We start from the raw sequence: 24,498 nt of genomic DNA, 5'->3' as shown, positions 1-24,498 counted from the left end.
TCTGCTTACAATATCTAGTTTAAAGCCCAGGAGGAAATAGAACAATCTGTGATTCAGATCCCAGTGGGCCATCTTTTCAAGGAGAGATGTTAAATATGTAAATCTAAGCAGTACATACAGTTGACAGTAAAAAAAACCATGAACAATATCTTCAACAACTGAGGTACTTCACGTGATGTGGCAGGTGATAGAAACACCAATATTTAGCCATAGAATCCAACAATTCAAATCTTGCTCTAGAATATGGCCCTTCTTAAGAATATGTCAGGGATTTAATTTTTATCTGTTCACAGTGATAGTAGGAGACTTTCATTGGGTTGAGGCTATAGACTTCTCAAACCTGTCACCAAATCTCTGTTTCTTCACCTCACTTTCCTCTAGAATTTAAATGGAAATGTGCGGCCATATGTTAATCATTCTTTGACTGACAGTTCCAATACCCAGTTATTAAGGTGGTATTTTCATTTTGAAAAACTGCCTACTTCACAAACTGATAAATTAGATCTATAATTGCACATTAAAATTGCTTTCTCTGTCATGCTTTAGGGAGGAAAGGCTAAAAGATATATTTGGAATCTGCTTATCTTTTTTCTGCTGTAACCAAGTTGATGGAAACGGAATAGAAATAGGACTGTTTCTCACAGTTGATTTGAAGTGTTATGCAGCTGTCCTTGAGCCAGCAAAAGAATTGCCTCTTCTATTCTGTAGAATCCTATTCTGCTACAGTAACAAGGTCAGCAAATGGTGCTGTTATTTATTTACTGCAGGCCACATAAAGAAAGGAACTTGATAGATTCCCTTTGCTTTGTTTCCCCCTTCCAGAAAGTGATTCTTGCTGATAGGAAAACACTGTCCCTAGTAAAGAGTGGGGAAAGTTTGTGTAACAAATGACAGGCTCCTAAAAGGGATGTCAAGTAAAATAAATGGGAATATATTTATTTTAAGCAAAGACTGTCTCCAAAAAGCTCTGCATGGAAATGGCTGTACTGGCAATGAATGACCAAGGGATCCAGTTGATTTAATGACTGGAAGAATCTAGACAAGAGCTATGGAAAGGATATGTACTACAGGAGATTTCTGGAATCATGCAGTTGTGAGTGGTCTGCCTGTAAGAACTGTCTTCATCCCTGATATGAAACACCTCCAAAGCTGGAACAGAATGGGCTAAATGGTGTGTTTCTACTCAGCATCGAGGATAATAAGAAGTAACCATGGTGCATTACACAAACAGCTATGAAAACTACAGTTGAATGGCCAGGAGCATAGTTTGGTCAAGGCAATAGCTGTAGCATTCTTGCAAGAGTCCTGAGAAACACAAAAGAAATAAAATAGTAAAAAGAAAATACATGCAAAACCTTTTTGGAAGGAGCAGCAGAAAAACTGTTAATGCAAGTATTCCCCAAGGTATGACAATTCAATTAGTGACAGTTCAAAATTACGACACCCTCCCCCCCCCAAAAAGTATTTTCAATCCGGTCCCAATATTCCTCATGTTTCAGCACCACAGTGGTCATTTGCCCTTATGACTGACTGCAAAGATGTTGCAACATGCCCACTGCCTACTTTTCCCCCTATCCTACCCCGCCAAGTATCCACAGGCACGGTACCTGCTTTGTTTTCCACTTACTCATCCCCACCCAATTTCCCATGGCTTTACTGTACTTACTTCTCAGAGCTCCAAAAGAGGATGACCCACATGGCAGAGAAGCCAAAGTCTTTTATTCAGAAGTCAGTGAAGCTGTAAGAACGTGAGATGTAAGGAAAACAGCTTCACCCCATCTGAATAAAAACCCGGCTTCTTTGCCATGAGGGCCTGCAGGCTTTGTTTGGGCCCAGTCTGGCCACTGGTGAGCAGCCTCCTGCTTGCTGCTGACTGGCTAGTTCAAATGAGCAGCTTCAGGGTTTGGGATGTGGCAGCCAGTCAACACGGAGCTTGTTTCCTTTGTTTCATTGGGCTCCATGTTGATTAGTGAATGCATTGGGAAAAGCAGGGAAAACGAATCCTTGGGTTACAAATGTAATTGGCAGGCTGTATTACATTCGTAATTTAAGGATTATCTGTACACCCAGTCATATTTAACTAGCAATATACATATGGCAGAACTTGTCTTTCTTTTCCAGTTTCTATGTACATAAAACTATTGCTTTAAAAAAAAACACCTAAATCCATATTTTAAAAAATAGGCCAGCATTTTTTCCAGAGCATTATATCTTTGTTTCTAAAGATTTTTTTTTGCCTTCTCATAGAAGAGCATAGCTGACTCTTTCACTGTCAAAAGGTGGTTTACCCAGCTTGCAAGTGCAGATTTTCTTATATCACAGAGAGAAGCAGCATTGAATTGGCCTTTCATTTGATCTTCTTCCATTAAACTTCAGAGCTAAGATTTGTACAGAAATAGAGCTGGTTCTTTATAACTTCAGCCTTGTAGTCAGCAAATGGGAATGTCAAAAGAGGAGCAGGGAGAATGAAAGGAAAAGAGAAACTAGTTTTACAAAGTTTAAAATCTTTTTGCGGAGGAAATCTCTAGCCTCCAGTTTGATGGGCAAACAAGTACTGTGTACTATGTAAACTTGCAGAAAAGCCAAGAGTTTTCGATGCCAAAATACACCCCCCAAATTGGGTTCAGTTTATTCATGGATGGGCTTATCTATGAAAACATATGGCAGTACACTTCTCTAAAGTAACAATGTATATACAGTATTCTCACATATAAACCCATCCACATATAAGTCAACCTCAGATTTTTAACCAAAATATCAGGAGAAATGTGCCACCTACGATAAGCCATCTGTGCAAACTAAAACATATGAAAGAATGCAGAATTGAATTGACTGGACAGATGTTATGGGAGACAGGTGGTCCCTCAAGTAATCAACACTTTAATATGGCTTTAAAAAACTGAGGTTGAGAATAATCAAAAGCGGAATTTGTTCTGCAGTATAAGGGTCTTTTTACTAGAATGTTTAAATTGCAATACTGAATCTTGGGATCCCTTTAGTTTAGTATGTATACTGTGATTGTGTAACTAGCAACTGCTAATAAATTTTAGATCAAAAATGTTTTAGATTGATTTGTAAACCAGAAGATTGCAGTAAGTGTTTGAAAAAAATGCAGAAAAACACAAAACCAAATGTTTTATGCAATGATCTCAAAATTATCTGAAATTAAAAATAAAAATATGTTAAGGAATTAGATGTTAAGAACTCCACTTTTATCTATTTGGACAGCAAGCATACTTAACAAATAATATACCATAATCTTTAAAAATACTTCATGAATTTATTGATGGAAAGGACCGTAGGCAATAACTAATTAATTAGTTTTAGCTGTGCTTTGAGATAATTGATAATATTAACTACATCTTGGATATTTATTAGCTCTATAATAATTAAAACCCTAAGATGCCATTAAATAGTAAAATAATTTATTATTCAATATTATTTATCAATTTTACATTGATGTACTAATACGTGTAAAAAACAATTTTAGCAGTATACTTCAGGGTCAGCAAATAATTTGATTTAATTTTCATTTGATTGAGACATTTTCCCCTTTGATTTTTAATATAAAATAAATACTTAGTTTAAAACTCAATTTACAGTGAACAGATTTCTCATTCAAATACCATACCTTTTATTTAAAAGAATAATGTCTTGTAAATCAAGGGTTTGTATATTCAATAGTGTAATTTGAAAATGTGAAGAACTGAATCAAGGAGGAATTAAAAGCTTAATTCTCAGAATAAATAAATGGCAACAAGGCTAATCTGTTAAAACATGTTAGGGTATTTGGTTAAAAGTTACAAAAGGTTAATGATGATGTGTCACCATGGAATGATCTTATCTCAAAGCATTAAGATAAAGCTTTCTTTGAAGTTTGTCTGCTTTAGCTAATAGATTTTCTTTTAACTGTATTGGTCTATCATTCAGGTTATGAGCTAATGCTCTAAAAATATCCATTTTGATTTGATCAAGCACTCTGGCCCAATTCTGAAAATATTTTAGGATTGCTGTGTTATTGTTGAGGAACGCATAAAGAGTTATAAATAGATACATTGGTCATATTTTGCTGGGCTAAATTGCTCTGATTTGGTATAAAGGTTGATCTTAAAAAGAGTCATCCTGCAGTGAAAAACGGAAAGATTTGGGGGCCCGTTTTGCTTTTGATTTAGAGGATTCATCTCCAAAATATATTATTAGATACAGTTAAAACTCTTTGAGAAAGGTAGTTTACATTGTTGAGAAACCACAATGTGGAGGTTTAACTTACTTCTGTCAGTAGACTCAGGAGAAAGGGCAGAAGGACTTTTCAAATAAGACAGGTTTCTTTGGCCTAATTTTTAAATGGACATTAAAATATTGTTTTAAGATCTGAGAGCCAGTTTTGTCTAGTAGTTAGAGCAACTAGGCTAGAAAGCAAGAGACTGCGAGTTCTAATCTTACTTTAGCCATGACCTTGGGCAAGTCATTCTTAGCCTACCTCACAGTGTTGTTGTTGGGAAAATAGGAGAAAGATGGTGTGTTGGATATGTTCACTGTCTTGAGTTAATTCTAAAAATAATAATAAAAGGTGGGATACAAATAAATAAATCTGCTTTATAGTTTAAGGAATCAAATTCTTTGCTGTAGAACATAGTACCGTTTGAGATATCCATTGGCAATGTTAGCTGATTCAAAATAGTGGAAGCTATTCGAGTAATCTAATTGCTCCCTCCACCCCATGTTAGTAGAGGCAAGTTGTCAGTTTTGCCTGCTATTTTGATGCTGTTAACCCTGTAAACACTCCTGGGTATACAGCCCTATATTGATGATTTGGCATTTGTAACAATTCAGGCATTGTGACTTTTACTATCATATAACTCTTTGTGCATTGTGCACAGGAAGCAAAGGAGGCAAAGGAGTCTTTCAGGAATACCAAGTGATTTCATGAAAAGTGAATTTTTTACAAGGAAATTTTCACGATGTACTTTTGTTGTTGGAAGAATTCCCAAGACTAAATCTATTCTTAAGGAAGTCAGAGAACTCCAGTACTGAATCTGAAATAAATATATTGTAATCTCTGTAACGGAGCTTTTTAAATCTTTGTGTTATAGATGCACCTACCATGTTTAAGTATATAGCTAATCCTCGATTCATTACCACTTGTTCAGCAATCGTTCAAAGTTACAATGGTGCTGAATGAGTATTAACTATAACTGGTCTTTGAAGTTCCAATTCTCCCAGCAATTGGCCAGTCACATGATCATAATCTGGGCACTTGGCAACTGCTTGCACTTAACAATGTTTGCAGTGTTCCACAGTCACATGACTGCTATTTGCAACCTTCCCTGCCAGCTTTCCACAAGCAAAGTCAATGGGAAAGCCAGTATAGAAAATTGAAAATTGTTCTGGTAAGTTACCCACATCTAACAGCAGCCACCCAAGCCCCACTGTGCTCCTGCTGTACTCGTCCCATTTGCACTCTCCAATAGCAACCTCAAGTCCTGTGACACTTACGCCATCCCCCACCTTGTGCACCTCTTGCACCCTGCAGCAGCCATCCCAAATCCCTCTGTGCTTGTGCCTCCCTGCCCCTCACACATCCGTATGCACCCTTTCCCATCTACTGGTAGCAGCCAGTTACCTGTCTGCCAGCCTGTTTGCAAACTACCTGGGACTTGCAACTTCCTGCTGGCTTCCCTGTTGACTTTGGTTATTGGAAGTCAACAGAAAGTTGTGAGGAGGTTCTCAGTTAATAACCCATGTACCTCACTTAATGACAGCAATAAGGACTTCTAAGATTGCTATTTCTAAATGGTGAGGTTAGGTCCACATCACTTATCAGTGGAAATTCTGGTCGCAATTACCATAAGTAACAGAGGACTATAAAAGAGAATCCTCCATTGGGTTGATATATTATACTAATTGATAACGGTTAGTATCTTGCTTGGGTTTATCTTAATGAAGAATCTGAACAAAATTGCTGTGATGTATAAGCTATGGATTATGGCTCAGGTTATTGCATGAATGCAACCATCTTGATTTATTCAGAAAATCTTTATTTAAAAAGTAGTAACTTAATGTGGTGAAAATAGGAGGTTATTCTTTTTTTCCTCCTTAGGGGGGATATACATACATATGCATATTTAAAGTTTAAAACATTTTTTGAAATCTCAAATATTTTTTTTAAGGAATTGATAATGTACATTTGTGTTCATGTAAAAATACCATACAAATGGATGATTTCTGTTTTGAAATGTCACTGTAGTTTTAATGAACTAAATACATAAGGGAATGAAAATTCCTAACAAGAAATTTGAACTCTTACATAAATAGATGGTGCACGTTTAAAGAGCTTTGTGAGAATCAGTAGAATCTAAGAAGCAATTAAATCTTGTTTAATGAATAAAAATCACAGAACCCAAAAAAATATGTAATGCTCATAAAAACTAGTTCAGGTCCAGAATAGTGTAGCCACAATGGTCTTCAGCTTCCATATGAATCTGAACAACAACAAAAAAGAATCTTGTTTCCCTCACATCCCTGGCTCTAATGTTTCTTCTTTTTGTTTGTTTGTTCGTTCTTTGAGTTTGAGTTAGCACTCAACAATTTACTTATAGAATGAGTTTTTTGTTTTTTCACTTGGTCTTCCTTTTGCCAGACCTACAATTCAAAAGGAAGGAATATTATAACAGAAAAGGTAGCCATGACCATGATAAATTTTGATTTTATTTTACTGATAGATACCTAGAACAAGAACAAATATACTTAACACTCAAGATAAAAAGAAAATGCTACCAAAATTAAAATGATTACAAGGATGCTGTTCAGAAGGGTCTTTTAAAGCATTGTGGGAGCTACGGCTTGTCATCATGATGCAGATTGGGGAATGCATTGGAGAGATAATGTCTTGCTTAAACTTATTCAGTGGCTTCAGGAAACCAATGTGATCTGTTAATAGGGCTGGGAGATAAATTTGTTCGGCTCAACTTTTAAAGCATACATTTCTAAACAGTATTTCTTGAATAGATTTGCGTGCAGAAATGCAGTTATCTATTTTTGTATCTTTATGAGCTCTGTGATGCTGTTTTTCAATCAAAACAGAGTACAGGTAGTCCTCGACTTATGACCACAATTGAGCCCAAAAATTCTATTGTTAAGTGAGACATTTGTTAAGTGAGTTTTGCCCCATTTTACGACCTTTCTTGCCAAAGTTGTTAAGTGAATCTGGCTTCCCTATTGACTTTGCTTGTCAGAAAGTCGCAAATGGTGATCACATGACCTTGGGACGTAGCAATGGTCATAAGTGTGAACCAGTTTCCAAGCATCTGGATTTTGATTACATTATCATGGAGATGTTTCATAGGTAGTAACTGAAAAATAGTCATAAGTCACTTTTTTCAATGCCATTGTAACTTTGAACACTCACTAAGTGAACTGTCGTAAATTGAGGACTACCTGCATAAAGCTGTGTACTAAAGTACACAAAATGGTATATTTTAAAAGATAATGGACAAAATATCATTTTATTCAGGAAGTTTGCATTTGAGGAAAAAGAGTATGCATATGAATTTTTATGAAGGTGTTTAAAAATTGTAAATAAACATAGATATAGAATGAAGGATAGCTATAGAATAAAATGTATAAAAACAGTGAAATTATAATAAATAGATTTATTTAGCAAAACCTGATGGTATATTTATTACATCATCTTGCACCACTGACAGTTTTCATAGTGAACTTTTATTAAATTCAGTATAAGAATTATAAACCCACATTTTTCTTCATGCTGAAATTATTTGGACATATTTCATTAAATACTCTTAGAAATCAACTATCTATTGTCACTTCACAGTTGTAAAATGAAACAAAAAATACACTTCTAGCGTTTTTCCCAGTTAGTTTCCTTTTTAAATAAATAGGGCATTAGTCTCTTGAAAAGAGTAAAATGAAAGAAATTCCCACCAGACGTATTTTCTTTTGCTTTAATGACAGGCTTTTACTTATGCCCTGTAGATGTGTGTTAAGTAGTCATGTTTAATTCATTTGTTCTTTAGAATATGGGTCATGTGCTTTTTTTAACATGTGATTTGACAGGCTGACAGTTTTTGCTTAAGCAGGCTTTATTACAAAATGTAGATGAAGCTGTTCATATGCATGATAGAGTTTTATAGTCCATCCTGCCATATCAGAATAATTTATAAGTACCATATAATATTTGCCTGAAAGGTATCACGCTAGTATTTCCATGAAAGAACCTTCTGACTTCTGTCCTTGATAAGATACCAAATGATCTTGGAACAATTCTCAGCGTTCTCAGAACAGGGTGTTCTGTTCACATTGTTTTAAAGAACAGTTGTGATTCAATATTTAAAAATAATACTCCTCTGTTTTTGTTTGTGGATGATACTGCAAAGAAGAAATTCTGTAAAGACACAGAAAGAATAAGATAGAGGTTTAGTACATAACTTGTTATCCTGTAATCAGTGTTTTTTTTCCTTTGAATTTCTTTCACTATTAAAGATTAAGAGAACCGAGTATCAGTTGTATCATCACATTATCCCTATTGGACTACGAGTTTAGCAATTACCTTACAATTGTTTAAGGTAATTCATAAGGGGAACGCTAGAGGTTGCAGTGAAATATTAATTACTTTTCTGATAGTGATGGGAAATTATTGCTTTTGCTGGAATTTGGGGCTGCAAAGTTAAATTAGACTGCGTGAGCACTGCATGTGGTGAAAGCTAAGCTAAGCTATGGTGTAGAATCCCATATGTTGAGGCCAGGCAGCCCCTCTCTTAAATAAAATTATCAAAAGAATTTTCAGAATGACTGATGTATAAAATGTTCTGCCAGGACAAGGTCAAACAATAGTGGATTTTCAACTTTTGCCCTCATTGCTTCAGTATTGGTGGCTGCTTCTGTCTATAGAGCACTACTTCAGGGCATGTCCCATCTCCTGTTAGGCATTTTCTCATTTTTAATGTCCCCCCACCCCATGATTAGTCACATAAGCAGAACCAAGCATTATCAAGCATGTAGTATTAGTTGAAGTCTAGAAAAAGATTTAATACAGTGGTGCCTCGGTACTCGACTACTTCAAAACTTGTTGAATTTGGTACTTAATGAATTTGGACGTGAAAATGTTGTTCCGGTACTCATTGTTTGTTTAGTACTCGATGCACTGCAAAAGGAAGTGAGGGACAGCCATAGGGGCAGACAGGAAGTTGACCATACTGGGAAGGTCTTTGACATAGGAAAAGGGACAGATAGGAGGTCCTTCCTGGCCGAAACAAAGTGACATGTGGTAAGTCATATGGTTTATTTGGTACTCATCCTTTTTAATAATCATCCCACCTCCCAGAACCAATTAAGAAAGAGTACTGAGGTATCAATGTATTGTCTGCGACCTTAACAATTGGGAAAAATATATATACTTTATATATATAAATATAAATTGGCTTATATAGATATAGATATAGATAGATATAGATATTATAGATATAGATATATACAAATGGAATAACTTGCCTTCAGAAATTGTGGGAGCTTCATCACTTGAGACTTTCAAGAAAAGATTGGACTGCCATTTGTCAGAAATGGTATAGGGTCTCCTGCTTGAGCGGGGGGTTGGACTAAATGACCTATAAGGTCCCTTCCAACTCTGTTAATCTGTTAAAGATTTTGCCCGTCTCCGGTTGCATTCCTGCATCTTCATAAGCTTTAAGTGAGCTGGGTTATAAAATTACATGGATTTTTTTAAAAAATTGAGATAAAGTAATGGAAAATATTGTATCTCTTATATTTCTGCAAGTATTACAGCTTTTGAGTCATAGAGAAAAAAAAATTGAGAAGGAAACTCTGCCTCTAACATTGTCCCAACTGTAAGATTTAAAACTAGCTATTAATATAACCAGTTCTTGATGGTGACAAGGTACTGTATTTTGACATTCTAAATTCCTGTGCAAAGAAATTGTGAAATGTGTGAAGCACCCATGTGTGTATGCATAAAATAGTGTCACTGTAAACCCCTCCAGATGGTAGGAATAGTTTTCTTTCTCTACACCTATCAGTGCCGAGGACAAAGAGGTGGAGCCTTTCTCATTCTTTACAGCAGAGAGCTGGCTGCTTTCTCTTTCCCTCCCCTCAGTGTGTGTGTGTATGTGCGCGCGCCTTTCTGTGTTCCTCTGAGTAGAATGAACAGTTTGCCTTCAGAGTCGAGAGCAACATCCAGTTTACAGTTTGGGGCGGTGCATACTGAAAGGACGAGGAAGAAAACCAAACAGTAGATATCATGGGCCAGCTGTGCTGTTATCCTTTTGGGAGAGAGGAGAAAAAAATCAGTAAGTCTGATTATTTTGTGCAATGCCAGTATTGGGTGCAGCTATTTCAGAATGTAGTTTACTGCTAAGAAAAAAAAAATCCAGCTATATGCATTTGGAGCATGGGTCATTCTCACCTACACTTTAAATTATATATTATGGTTTAAAGGAATGCAGGTAAGTAGAAATTGAATATGTATCTATATGTTTATATACATACTGTATTACATTTCTTAGGCTAGGAAACAAATTTTATGTCTGTAACTCTGAATTATGGATGGGTTATTCTTTTAGTGCATATCATGAAATATGATTTAACATTGGGGTGTGTATTTGTTTAACTTACCAGATGTACCCTATCCGATAGGGCAGTGTTGCCACACTAAATCTAATTTCAATTGAAGGACATGGAGGACCAAAAAGACAGATGATTTGTTACTGTTGTACTTAAAAATAGGGAAAGGATTCTCTAGTATTTTTGTTGCAATGCATTGCACCCCTTCAAAGAGAGCCTTCTTTTCTGAACAGCTGCCAGGCATGTTTTTAGTTTTATTCAGATTACAGAAAAGGCACTGCAATAGATAAATTTTATTAACTTATTTTACAATAATTATTTCAATGGAATGTTCATTTTTAATTGTGTGTTTTAGAATAGTTTGTATAGCATTATTCAAACATGTGATATCAAAAAACTAATTGAGATACCTGCCATATCCTAAATTTAATTTAATTTTAATAGGGAATATTTAGGGGAACTGTTTTTAATGTTGCATTTTTGTTTTATTCTACATTTCATTTCTGTTTTTGCTATAGTTAGTTTTAATGATAAATTCTGCAGTTGTATGCACATACTCTTGTCCACTCAGTGGAATTTCCAAATAAACAGTTTTAAGAATATTATATTAGCTGACCAGTAATGTTACTAAGGTACTTTGGCAGACCCATGATTTAGTCACTTTACTGCTTAATTCCTGATTCCAAGTAACCTTTAATTAATCCAACACCACCTTCCAATTACTATAAATGAAGTAAAATACAATAGAATACAAAAATAGATTCTAAGAATCTTGGATGGAGATCCAATGTAGTTCCGAGAAATTTAATGAGAAGTGCAGGATAAGAGCCAGATTTAAAGTAAGAGGAAGTGAGCAGAAATGTTGCTGAAATAACTGGCAGAATCTTGGAATCAAGTAAGAGAGGTAGGATGAAACAATGGGTCCCAAAGAAATATTGTTGTTACGGTATTTTGCTAGAAAGTCATGGAACAAATTAAATAAAAAGCTACTAAATCAGAATTCAGATTAAGTGAAGGCCAGAGAAAAATATATACAAACATAGATGATAACTAGGTAAATGCAGATATCTGGTCCACTTCACTATGGCACATTTTCAAATATTAGTCTTTTTTCTTTATTTTATGGAAATCGATCTTTTTTAAATCGATAATTATTGCCAAGCTTCAAAGTACCTGCACTTTGTTAATCCCTTTGACTGCAAAACTTTTTTTTAGTATATTCTTTCTCTAAATATCTGGGGGGGTTTTTTAAGCCCACAAACATTTTAAGATAAATATTAGTGGTTTCTCTGAATTCTGAGCTTAACTGAATTAGTATGAGTACAAGTTTGTGACATCATAATATAATATGGATGAAGTTTGTTATAAAGTTTGATCTTCCACATACAAAAGAGAAGCTATCATGTAGATTGTATGACATGATTATAATACTACATTTATTCTTCAAAATATGCTTCCAATCAAGGGCATTGAGATCCTTTTCAAGCACTTCTTCCTTGGTAGTCATTCTTTTTTATGCAGAATAAACAATAATGAATATATTATTTAGAAAATTAAACTTCACATACTTAAACTTTTAATGTTAAATGTAATTAAGACAAGGACTGAAATGTTAGTAAGATTTTTCTTAATTGGGGTGATTAACTTTGTGCATGAAATACAAAGTTGAACCATGAAGTAAAAATGAGACAATAACTTTCATCCTCTATCTTTGGTCTGTATCTAAAATGCTTTGGTTAAGATTGCAGGTCAACATGGTTGCTCCCCCCTCCATGCAAAAGAATAAATCTTACATATAAGAAAGTAATCAAAAAGTAAAAGCATATTAGTTGCATAAGCTTTAATCCAGAGTTTGAAATGACACATTCCAATAACATTGGTTTGTAAACTAGATCACTACAGTATTGGGGCATCAGTGTGGACATATCTCAGTCAAAAACACAAGACTGAAAACTGCAAGTGATAGATAGACCTTTTGGAAGAGGTCTACGGAAGAAGCAAAATAAAGAATGTGCAAGTGAAACTATTGATGGCATAGATGAGCTACTTAAGTCAAAATGTCAAATTGCTCCAGAAGCCAAGTGGTTAGGCAACCAAATATATTTCCATTGTGTCTAGTTTAAGATCACTTTGCAAGAACAAATATCCCCAGTGTTAACAGGCTAATAGGATGCTGAAATATGAATAGAAATACAGTATAAAGAGACAAAGGAACGCCTGTAGATCCATGGCCATCACATATATCCTGGATGATTAAACAGGACTGGCTCTGGCTTGTAATTATATGGGAATTGCAGGGCTGAAGGCTAGTTTGAGAAATTAAAGGACACCCTAGAAGAAAATAACAGTAAAGAACTTCTGTAATTTTGCCAAGAAAATTGAATGATGCTGTCAGCAGATTGAATTTGACATGAGGCTATCTTTATATAGAATCGTCTTTTTACAAAAGCTGATTCTCCATCATGTTTATCCTCAATTCAGACTTATCACCAGGCACATGCATATGCATGTATATGAGAAGAGATGTGTATGAAAGAAGAGTTCTGCATGTTTATAATCCTGGCTGATTTGAACATGAACTTTGCAATTATAGCAACTTTGCAATTTGCCACTTCTGATGGAAGTTGTTTTTCAGGGGCAAATACAGCATAGCACAATTTGGAATTGGGTGATCCTTTCTTCTTTAAATCACCTGGTATCCTGGTGGCTGGGAAGGAGGAATTGAATGAGTTTATTATGATTCTAGTATGCTTATGTCACAAAATAAATGAGTATTCTAAGCTTGTTACATGTGCTTTTAAAAAAAAGCCTAGAATTTGTATAACACATCTTAAAGGAGGATGAGGGGGAAATGACAACAGAACCATATAGTGTTATATGCTACTTTAAAGATAAAGTACAGTAGCATGAAAAATACATGTATAGCTATGAGCCTTCAGGTTTGAAGAAGATATACTGCTGTACATTTTATTTGTGGACACGGATGTGGTCCTACAGTCCCAATCTGGAAGCACAGAGTCTAGCACAATGGGAGCACTACAATGCCAGTGTTGTCGTAATTGTGGGTATTATTTGTGATGCTGCTCATGGTTTTCTATCAGTTTTTGATAATGCCTGTCTTGAAAGCTGGCCAACAAGTTCCATCATCATTTGTAGCTTTCTAGTTCCCTTGGTTGGGTATCACAATGATTTAGGGTTTCTTTCACAACACCTTTGTAGCAGTTGCATGGTCAACCTTGAGGTCTCTTCCCAGACTGCAGTTCACCATAGAGCAACTGGCAAAGCATACATTGGTCATCCATTCTGATGACATATCCCACACTTGTCATCTGGGTTCTGATAATCAGGGATCCAATGCTCATGGACTCCACATGCCACTTAAGATGTTTGTAGCATGAAAAATACATGCTATTTAAATTAAATACTCAACCACTGTGTAGCATTTGCATAACACATTTTTATCTTGCTTCTTCTTTTAAATGGGATATTATGGAAATTATTCTACTTGTTCTGAGTCTTGCACAGGAAAAGGAACATTTATAGCCTGTCTAGAATGAAGTACTAATTTTTAAACACAGTAATTGATAGTCTTGCCTTTATGCCAAATGAGGAAGGTTTTACAATAACTTTATTATTATTTATTATTTATTTATTATTTGGACTTATATGCCGTCCTCGCTCCAAAAGGACTCAGGGCGGCTCACAACAATAAAACACACAAAGTCCAATCCTTCCTTTAAAAATACCCAATAAAACTATAAAAACCATTAAAATTTATTAAGTATGTACAACAAGATGCACCACGGAAGAACCACTCCGCAGTACACAAAAGTGATATACATACTGTCCCTCCCACCCTTCCCGCAGACTGTTTAGCTTTCTTCACTGTGTGCTATGGAATACAGAATTTATATTAACACATGCAAACAGTATAAAAATCCTCTCAAACGTTTCTTTTTTTATAATCAAACCAAATGATAATATAATAGGATCACTTGTTTAAGTATGAACCTTATAATTTCAAACTCAATTTTGTTTTCTACTTCAGCTTCCAATATGGGCAATACAGTTGCTTGTGAAGGTTTTTGAATGATGCTTCAATTTCGTTCTAGTCTGGGGAAATAGATCAAGGTTCAGGCCACATTTTGGTTAGGTTTTGATTTATCAACCTGGTGCTATGGAATCTGCTAGTTTCTATTTCTTTGTTTCTTGACTTTAATCAAGAGAAGAGCAGATAAAATTATAAAGTTTATTGCCTTTGCAAGGACATCTACCTTCTTTCTGACAGTTAGAACAATCAGTGGAACAACTTGCTTCCAGAAGTTGTAAATGCTCCAACACTGGAAATTTTAAAGAAGAGATTGGATAATCATTTGTCTGAAATGGTGTAGGGCCGTGATGGTGAACCTATGGCACACATGCCAGAGGAGACATGCAGAGCCCTCTCTGCATGGTACGCACACTGTCGCCCCAGGTCAGATCTCCGTGGCGTTTCTTTCATGAGCTTCTGTTTCCCTGCAAACGACGAAATGGAAACTCACAAAAGAAAAAGTTCTTACTTCTTGCTGCACTGCCATTGTTGGGATCTCCTGCCTCCCGCCGGCCAGCTGGTCTTCAGGTCTCTGCTGTGCATGTCCACCCATTCTCGCACATTTGTGCACACCTTTCAGTATGGGCATACATGCACACACAGTTTGGGCACTCAGTGTCTAAAAGGTTAGCCATCACTGGTATAGGGTTTCCTGCCTAAGCAGGGGGTTGGACTAGAAGACCTCCACGGTCCCTTCCAACTCTGGTTATTCTATTCTATTCTATTCTATTCTATTCTATTCTATTCTATTCTATTCTATTCTATTCTATTCTATTCTATTCTTTCTCCAGTTGCAGAATGAAGAGTTATCATATGGAAGTTACTTTAATTTTCTGCTTATAAATATTGGAAAATAGAGAAGAAAAGCTAGAAGTTCTATAATCTAAGTCAGACCAACAGACTTTGAGAAGATTAGACATATTGGTATAGATTCAGAAAAGAACAATTAGGATCTAAGTCCTATGACAGACTAAAAAACCCTTGACAATGTTTAGGGGAATGTTAATACTCTTTATGTATCTGAATGGATGCCCCATAAAAGATCATGATTTTTATCCCAAAGGACAAATGGTAGAACAATGAACAATTATCAAAACTTAATCAGAGTAGAACCATTGAAGTTAGTACAATTTAAGTTACCATGAATAATTTAAATCCCACTGGGTTGAAGAGTGTGGAATTAAAATATATTGTGTGATTATATATGGAATGCAACAGTGGTGAATATACTGTTACGTTTTGACAAAATACGTTGCAATGGTTCCTGATTGCTTTACAGAAAGGATCAAACAAATCACCAATAATATATCTTTAATATATGTAAGAATAACAATAACTTAGGTTTAATTTCAGAATCTAGGGAGAGGAAAAGAAAAATGTGATGTAGCTTTCTTTATTAGGGCATGATTATAGGATTCCCATAGGCATCTGTTTGGTCACCTTAGAAAACAAACTGCCCAATTAGATGGAACATTTGTCCAGGAGGGGAGGAAGCCACTGTGTTTTGTACAAGAGTGTCCATTAATGCTGGAAAGGATTTTTTTTTTTTTTTTTTTTTTACAGTTAAAGGTGACATAGTATCCCAGAGGATGACAATAGATAAAAGATTGTAGCTTCATTGGAAGTGCTAAATAGGACTGGATAAAACAGAAGAGGAACACAGTTCCTTCAAAGTGAAAAATAACTTGTTTCAACTGAAGTCTGAATTATTTGGTCTGTTTGTGATTTATACAGCATTCAAGGCCATCCATACAAGCAATGTCATAAAAACTACTCAGTGAAAGTTTCCTAGCTATTATTACAAGTCCCAAGGCTTTCCACTGTTTCTCATCTCATTAGATTAAAAGGTCTTTCTAACGCAGTGGAAGAAGAGTAGAATGTGCCCTGTTTCTCTATTTTTAAACAATTGAAAGCAGGTGAATATTTCAGAGTTTACTCATTTTCATGAAGGATTTAAAAGATTCTAAATTTGAATAACCTAAAGTACGGATATTAAAACTATAGCTCAAGAATAACCTAAAGTGCGAAAACTATGGTTCAAGCCAAAAACTATAGCTAAAGTAGGGATATGAAAACCACCGCTCACTATGTTTGTCCTGCCAGTATTCTTTAGTTATTCCTAAAGCTTGCCATAATAATGGAGCATAACTATGGAGCCTTATTTTCCTCCTTGAATGTGCATATGGGTTTTTAAGGGGGCACAGTGGTTTAAGGCATCCATTCACTTCTTAAAATTCCTGAACTAAATTAATGCTAGGTGAGCAGAGAAGGGGGGCATAGATTTACACCGTCCAGAGTCATTATTGAGATGGGGAACTATAGAAATCAAATAAGTAAAATAAAAGAAGAACCAGTGTTCCTGTCCTTGCTCACTATTTTTCAGAGTTGGTTTTAGATGCAAGTGACATTTTCAGTCCATTACTAATGAGTTGCTTAGGAGCAAAAAAGCAGTTTTACTTTAAAAATGAAAGCTAAACAATAGTAAACTAGTTTCATAGCAAAATATAAATTGACTGCATTCAATAGAGCTGTATATTTATAAATTGCACTTTATAAGTGCAATTTATAAATAAGGAAAGTAGGAAAGTGTATGATTAAGCAGCAGGGCATATTATCTTTTCATTAAAAAAGAAAGCACTTCCACACTGGCAGCATTTCCATTTCCCAGTTCCTCACAAAGCAGTTTCAGATTGACCTACTATATATTTGTACTAACCTTGAAAAACCAAGAATACTATGAGTTCATCAGGGGTTAGCACTTCTGCTTCAGCTAACCAATAAGAATATGTCACCCAGCCCTTGTTCTGCCCTGAGATCTATCCCCATTTAACAAATATCCCTCACCTCTACTCCACAAAACAAATTGCCAGCACCATGTTTTTCATACATCCCTTTAAATAGATTCATTTGCACTTTGCAAAAGAATTTGAGTGATAGCAGTGATGGGAAGCTATATTCAAACAAGGCACGGCAGTCTTTCAGTGGCTTTCTAGCATGTTGTTGATAATATCTAGCATGTTATTTGCATTTAAAAGCTCTGTGTGTTATGAAAGTGACAGAATAGCAAGTCATTACTTTTTCAGATGTTATTCTCAATACTAAGACCATGATTGCATGTTGGCTGGACAAAGGGAGAAGGGTGAAGAAAAGGAGGCGTTTGGCTTCAGGATCTTATGGGTAGAGAGTAATGGGTAGCTTGAACCCAAGAGCAGTAGGTGGTGAAGCAAGGTTTCTCAGCGTCAGGAAAACCCAACATTTCATAACATTTGCAGAATTGCAAAGATTCCAAGGAAAATATTTGCCTTGCTCCAATTTCTGCCTTATATGATCATTGAGGTATGGAACTAGTCCAAGAGAGTTGCAAGTATGACTTATGAAGTATATTGGATGTAAATATGAAATAAACATGATTTCAAACTAGGAATCTTTCGATAACATTGACTTGCCATTTCAATAGTATATCAATTTGGAAAAACATTTCATAACAAAAAAAATAAGTGATTCTTCTGGAGGATAAGCTCTATGTGACTTGTGTTTCTGTTTAAAGATATTTATTATATGTTTTGTTATTACTTCTTAATTAGTCTTTCAATAGTCCCTTGTCAGGCTTTCTCATCTCAGCCACAATTTCATAACTTCAACAAGATAAATTAGTCCCGAATTGCACCAAGATTTATCTTTCAAATTCCTGTAAGAAGATGATTTTCAAGGTATAAGCTGAGACTTTGGGTAATTGTTGGATTAGGAATTTTCTTTGGTCAAAAGAGGTAAATGGAACAGCCATAATCCATGGAAGGAGACAGGGAAATAAGGCAAGCTGCTTTAAGATTCAGACAAAGAACTGAGGAAGAATTAAGTTCAGCCTCACTATGTAAACCAAACCAAGAAATCAACTCTACAAGAAGGCTCAAACTACAACATTTTTTATTATTGGCTATAGTAGGAGAACCTTGGGAGTTGGGCGGCATAGAAATTCGATAAATTAAATTAAACCTTGCAAATCTGTCTGTTCTTTACTCCTGCCATATTTACATATTCATGTAAATTAGGCAGGTAACTGTCTGAGTTGCTTAGGCATACCTTCTTGTTTTAGACTTAAGCTGTCTTTTTGCCCTTGTTGCTTTCGGAACAGATCTGGCCTACAGTATCTTCCTTACTGCTCATACTACATGTTTTTTTTTTCACCAAAGGAGAATATTTGTACTTAGCGTTGAATATAAACTGAGAGAAAACCCCACTCCTGATTAGCACTGATGATGTTACCTAGTTTGGGTAATGAAATGTCTGCAACAAAACAACCAGGCTCGGGGAGCACCAGGTTTTTCAAGGGTTTCGGAACCAACGAAAGCAAGAACACCCTGATGAATGTGTATCCCATGTGCTGAGGAGCTTTTGCCCAGAACTGTGTATTTGCATGCAGTTTTCCCTGCTTAGTTTTACTGATTTTTGTCTGTTGTGGTGTACAGGTGACAAAAAGGGGGCAGAGCCAGATGATGCAGAATTGCTGAGCCTCAGCAAAAAACTGGTGGAGACTGCGGTCCTCAAGGCGGTACAGCAGTATCTAGAAGAAACTCAAAACAAAAACATTCAAAATGATTGTGGGACCCCAGTGAAAACTGAGGAGGTGGCCATTGGAAATAGCAAAGAAAGCGAGAATGACATTAGTAGAAAATGACTGTTTTGGAGGCCAAAAAGGCAGGGCTATAGCACCAACATCCATGTTTCTGCTCCCTACTCTTCAGAGTTGTCCTCGCTGGCATGATGGTTATGGTTTGCTATCAGGTATCCTTTCTGAACTGAGAACACTGAGCTTTACAAGAGACAGATGCCAATGCTACTGAAAATGATTATTAAAAAAAAAAAAAACTACTGAACTCTGGGAAAGAAGATAAGACTGAGAGAGGAAAGGACAAGAAGGACAGAGGGATGTGATTCCCCCAAAGTGCCATCTTTCTTGTGTTCTTGACTACAGAGTTATTTCTCCATTGCTTTCTTTCTGTGTCGCCTGGAAGCAAAACGAATGGCCAAAGAAACACTACCTTGAATTTTGTTCAGCAGAACTAAATAAAATGTTTTGTTGGAGAAGAAGGCAATCTATTGTATCGAAGAGCATTCAGTACTGAAATCTTAATGCGAACCACAATTACTGTTACCTAATAGAATGTAACTGGATATTGAATCTCATATCATGCTTCATTTTTAAGTACAATTTTCACACATAAATTGTATTTGTCTCTGATTACCCTTCACAGGAAAAAAAAAATGCATTCAAGCAAAATTATGTACTTTCCGCACAATGGTGTATTTTTTGGCAATTTGTTCCATAACATTTTAATCACTATTAATTGTATACAAACGTGTTGTTATTCTTTTTCCTTTAGGGAAGAGCCCTGAAACAGCTCTAGTAAAGGAAGCTTTGCATAGAGAATTGTTGCCCCTGTTGGTCAAAGTGAATCAGATAAGAGAACTTTTATCCAGACCATCAATTCGGATGAAAATATACAAGGAACTGCTTGAACAAGGACAGCTTAGTTGACAGCATCTCGGAAAATGTCACTGATCCAACTGCTTTAGTGTCTTAATTTTTAACTGCAAATTATACAGATTAATTTTTAACAAAGATTACTTATATACCCGATTTGTATTGCTTCTTTTGTAGAGGAAGAGACGTACCTGTATAGTTGAAAGTGATAGGAAAAAATATTTTATTTCCCCGAAAATAAGACCCAACCAGAAAGTAAGCCCTAGCATGATTTTTCAGGATGCTCATAATATAAGCCCTACCCCAAAATAAGCCCTAGTTAAGATCGTCAGGATGCTTTTAGTACCGTATTTTCCCAAAAAACAAGCCCTAATGGGTCTTTTGAAGCAAAAATTAATATAAGACCAGGTCTTATTTTTGGAGAAACACTGGTAGGTTATATAATACATAAGGATTCTTTTCTAAGATCCATCCTATTTGGTGAAGAGTGAGGAAATCTGACTGAGTCAGCAGAAGCCAAGTCTATTGTACTGTAAGTAAGTACATCAAGGACTCTAATGCCACCAATAATTATCAGTACATGGAAATACAGTATAATGCTGTAGCATTGATTGAGAGAAGTCATGATTTGTGATATGACTAATCTCATCCTATGCATTTTATTACTGGCATGGGAAAAGTCGGTGTATAAAACTTAGATGCAAACTTTAATTGCTTAGAGTGTATCATTTAGTACAAACGAAAAACTGAGTTAAGGACAGGTACTGTTGTAGTGGAATTGCATGCACTATCTTACATATGAATTATATCATCTCATTACCTTTTTTTCCCTTACCATTTACCATATTGACCAGACCATGTCCTCTCTTAGCCCGTGTTTATTCTGTAATAGATAATACAGTGAATTATTTCTATGGCTGTAAACTTTATAACAAGGTTCTGTTAGGTGGCTTTAAACTGTACCACTTAAGAGAACATTTTGTATTATCCTCCTGTCTTTTATCTACTTATGGTGATACTTTGGTTTTGAACTGCTTACTTTTTTAACACATCAGAATTTTAAATCTTATGTACAGATTCTGACATACAATTTTTGCTATTGTTTACATGCAAAACAAGACGGTTTAAAATGTTTTAATATTTATTGTAAAATTGCAGCAGGTCATTTATTTCATCACTTGTTACGAGTATACTAATTTTAAAAACGGGGAAAAAAATTCAATAGCTTTTGTAAATATAATTTCTGAAATTTGAAAAGGGCTAAAAGTGTGGGTGGGTGGGAGGGTAAGACCCATCACATTAATGTTTATATAAAGTGCGTTTTCTGAATGCAGGCTTGTGCTTCCAGTAGATACATAAACAGTGTGTGGTATGCTAGTCTCTGTCTTCTACCTCTGCCGGCAAATGATGAAACAAGGAAGTGGATCTCTTCGAATGCCTTAATGGTTCTTCTAATTCTCTTGCTGTTATTCTTTAAATTCAGTTTGCTGGATACTCATTGTTGCTTCTTCCAAGTCCATTCAGAGAGGAACATTTCATACTTAAACTAATTGAACTTAGGGATGCTGCTGCTACTGTTGAAGTTTATATGGAATCTGACTTTGTAATAGTAGATGTGGGGTTCAGTGCCAAGATTTACATCTCCAGGATCAGAGGTGGTATTCAGCAGGTTCTGACCAGTTCTGGAGAACCGATAGCGGAAACTTTGAGTAGTTCGGAGAACCGGTAAATACCACCTCTAACTGGCCCCACCCGCATCTATTCTCTGCCTCTCGAGTCCCAGCTGATCGGGAGGAAATGGGGATTTTACAGTATTCTTCCCCTGCCATGCCCACCAAGCCATGCCATGCCCACAGAAACAGTAGTAGAAAATTGAATCCCACCACTGTCCAGGATATCAGTAATCCAGAAACTGAATACAGATATACCATGGCCTGAATGTTCTGAAGAGAACGCTACCTTTATGGCGTCACATAAACCTGGGAAAGTAAGACCAGAGAGTAAGATCTAATCCGTCATGCAGATTGACCTACAGAAAGAGAAAAAGGAAAAATGAGTGTTGTGCATACACGTCCTGATGCAGATAGGATTTCAGCATTACAGGTAGTCCTCGACTTAACGACAACAATAAAGCCGGAAATTTCGGTTGCTAAGTGAAACATTTGTGAAGTGAGTTTTGCACCATTTGACGATCTGTCTTGCCACAATTGTTAAAGTGAATCACTGCAGTTGTTAGCATCTGAATTTTGATCGCATGACTAAAGGGATGCTGCAGTGTTGTCAGAGTGAAAAATGGCCACAAGTCCCTTTTTTCAGCACCGTTGTAACTTTGAACGGTCACTAAATGAACTGTTTTAAGTCGAGGACTACCTGTATCAGGGAAGTTTAGGAAGGTAAGCTTCAACTGGGTATGTAGTTAATAGGGGGAAGATTAAAATTAATGATAGATAATTAGCTAGCATGTTTATGAAGATGTGTTTCCTTGCATTTCTTTCAGCTGCAATGTTGTCCAGTCTTGTTAGATTCACAGGAACCAATAAGAAGCAATGTTTCTAAGAAAGGATAAGCTTATACATTTTGAAAACAGCGACTTTTTCATCTAATTACTTGGTTCAATGTCAAATATATTTTATAAGTGCGATGTTTTCCCTGTTTCCAAAGCCAAGATTTTAAATAGGTTTAAAAAAAAACAAAACCTGCTTGACTTGGCATTAAAAAGAACCAGGATCTTTGCTGTGCTCAGTTGACATGATCCCAAGGGTAAAATGCCTGGACAAATAAGCTTGATTGTTAAAATAAAAGTTTGTGTGTTTTACCTTGATGCCATAAGTGACAACCAAAGCCAAAATGTAAATACACATATAATAAATCCTTTTATTGCACAGGCTTGGGAACACAAGAGCTCAGCAGAACAAATGCCAACGATCTCACTGTCAGCCCTGTCCGCTTATTTCTCAGACAATTTGAGTTACTCCACTTAATCACAATAGAGCAGAATCCATGAGAATCTGTACGAGCAACACTCCATCAGTCTGCTGTCTGAGTGCCACAGAGAGGCTTTTCATAACGCCTTCTGTGTATAGTGCACATATTTCTCCCCTTCCAAATCTTTTTGCTATCTCTCCTTTGCTGAGAGAAAGGAGGCAAAGCCATATTCTCCATTTGAACTGTACTCTGGATAGCTTGCTAGGCAGGAAGATCGATGGATACATTCTTGGCATGCTGCTTTTGTTGCATGCCAGTAATTATGCTGGTCTTTGACACTAATAAAGATTTGACTTGATTTGCATGCCAGTAAAAAAAAAACCGGGCATACAACAAATGATACTTCCTTGGGATGGTGGGTTTTATTGTTTGTTTTTTTTGCAACTTTCTATATGTGATGGTGTGACCCAGTTGAATACAGGCAGTCCTTGACTTGCGACCACAATTGGACTCAACATTTATGCAGCCGAGTTAATTTTGCCCCGTTTTGCAACCTTTCTTGCCACAGCTATTAAGTGAATCACTGCAGGTGTTATTAAATGTGAATCTGGCTTCCCCATTGACCTTGCTTGTCAGAAGGTCGCCAAAGATGATCTCACATGACCCTGGGACATTGCGACCCTCATAAATATGAGTCAGTGAATTGTGATCTCGGGGATGACGATGCTGCAAACAGTTGTAAGTGTGAAAAACGGTCATAAGTCACTTTTCAGTGATGTAACTGAATGGTCACTAAATGAACTGTTGTAAGTTGAGGACTACCTGCAATCCTCTCAGAAGAAAATGGGCAACCTCTTTAAACTGAAGGGAAAATGTACTAACTAAGCACTTACTTCTTGGAAGCCTCAGTTGCGGGTGGGGGGTGCTATCAGATGGGAGGGGGAAAGTCCTGTGCTGTCAATCAGAATATATTGTTCAGTGATCCTGGCTTTGTTTAATCAAGAATATTGTCTTGCTTTCATATTGGCAGTACTGGATTCCACTTGCCATAACATTTTGTGAAGGAGACAAATAGGCTTTATTGAAAGAAAAGGCCTAATCTGGAAGCATTCTTAATTGCTAGACCTAAGTCATTTCCTCAAATTGTTCAGTCCGGCGTTGAATGTGCCTGCAATATTAAAGCAAACACACTTTATTCTGTATTCTGCTTTTCTTGGCACATTGGGTTTCCCCATGCATGATAGTGTTATTCTTATATAAATCCTGTTTGATAAATCTAATTCTGGGCCAATTTAACTATAATAGCCTATGTTGATTACATTGCTATCATAACAAGTATAATAGGCTGAACTGATCAGAGAACCTAAAACTAAACCCTGAAATATTTGGTTTTTACCCGTGTTCA

At 36.1% G+C, this 24,498-nt stretch overlaps 1 protein-coding gene across 4 annotated transcripts in view; it reads left to right on the top strand.

Moving 5' to 3' along the window:
- AKAP7 (A-kinase anchoring protein 7) overlaps positions 1–21,390 on the top strand; it is a 64,809-nt gene extending 43,419 nt beyond the window's left edge. For 2 of the 4 annotated variants that reach the window (XM_070932714.1, XM_070932712.1), the window contains exon 8: positions 19,153–20,160. In XM_070932714.1, coding sequence (XP_070788815.1) covers positions 19,153–19,361 — 209 coding nt within the window. In that variant the 3' untranslated portion in view covers positions 19,362–20,160. Of the gene's footprint in view, positions 1–10,136; positions 10,323–19,152 lie in introns of those variants that run through there. The other 2 variants (XM_070932715.1, XM_070932713.1) reach the window with 2 other exon arrangements.
- Positions 21,391–24,498: the final 3,108 nt, after the last annotated feature.

This window comes from Pituophis catenifer, unplaced genomic scaffold (genome assembly GCF_029215685.1).
Source record: "Pituophis catenifer annectens isolate HBS135680 unplaced genomic scaffold, rPitCat1.0.hap2 SCAF_1, whole genome shotgun sequence".
In the NCBI taxonomy this organism is placed as follows: Eukaryota; Metazoa; Chordata; class Lepidosauria; order Squamata; family Colubridae; genus Pituophis; species Pituophis catenifer.
The sequence above is the reverse complement of the archived record's forward strand: the minus strand, read 5'-3'. Positions and strand labels throughout refer to the sequence as shown.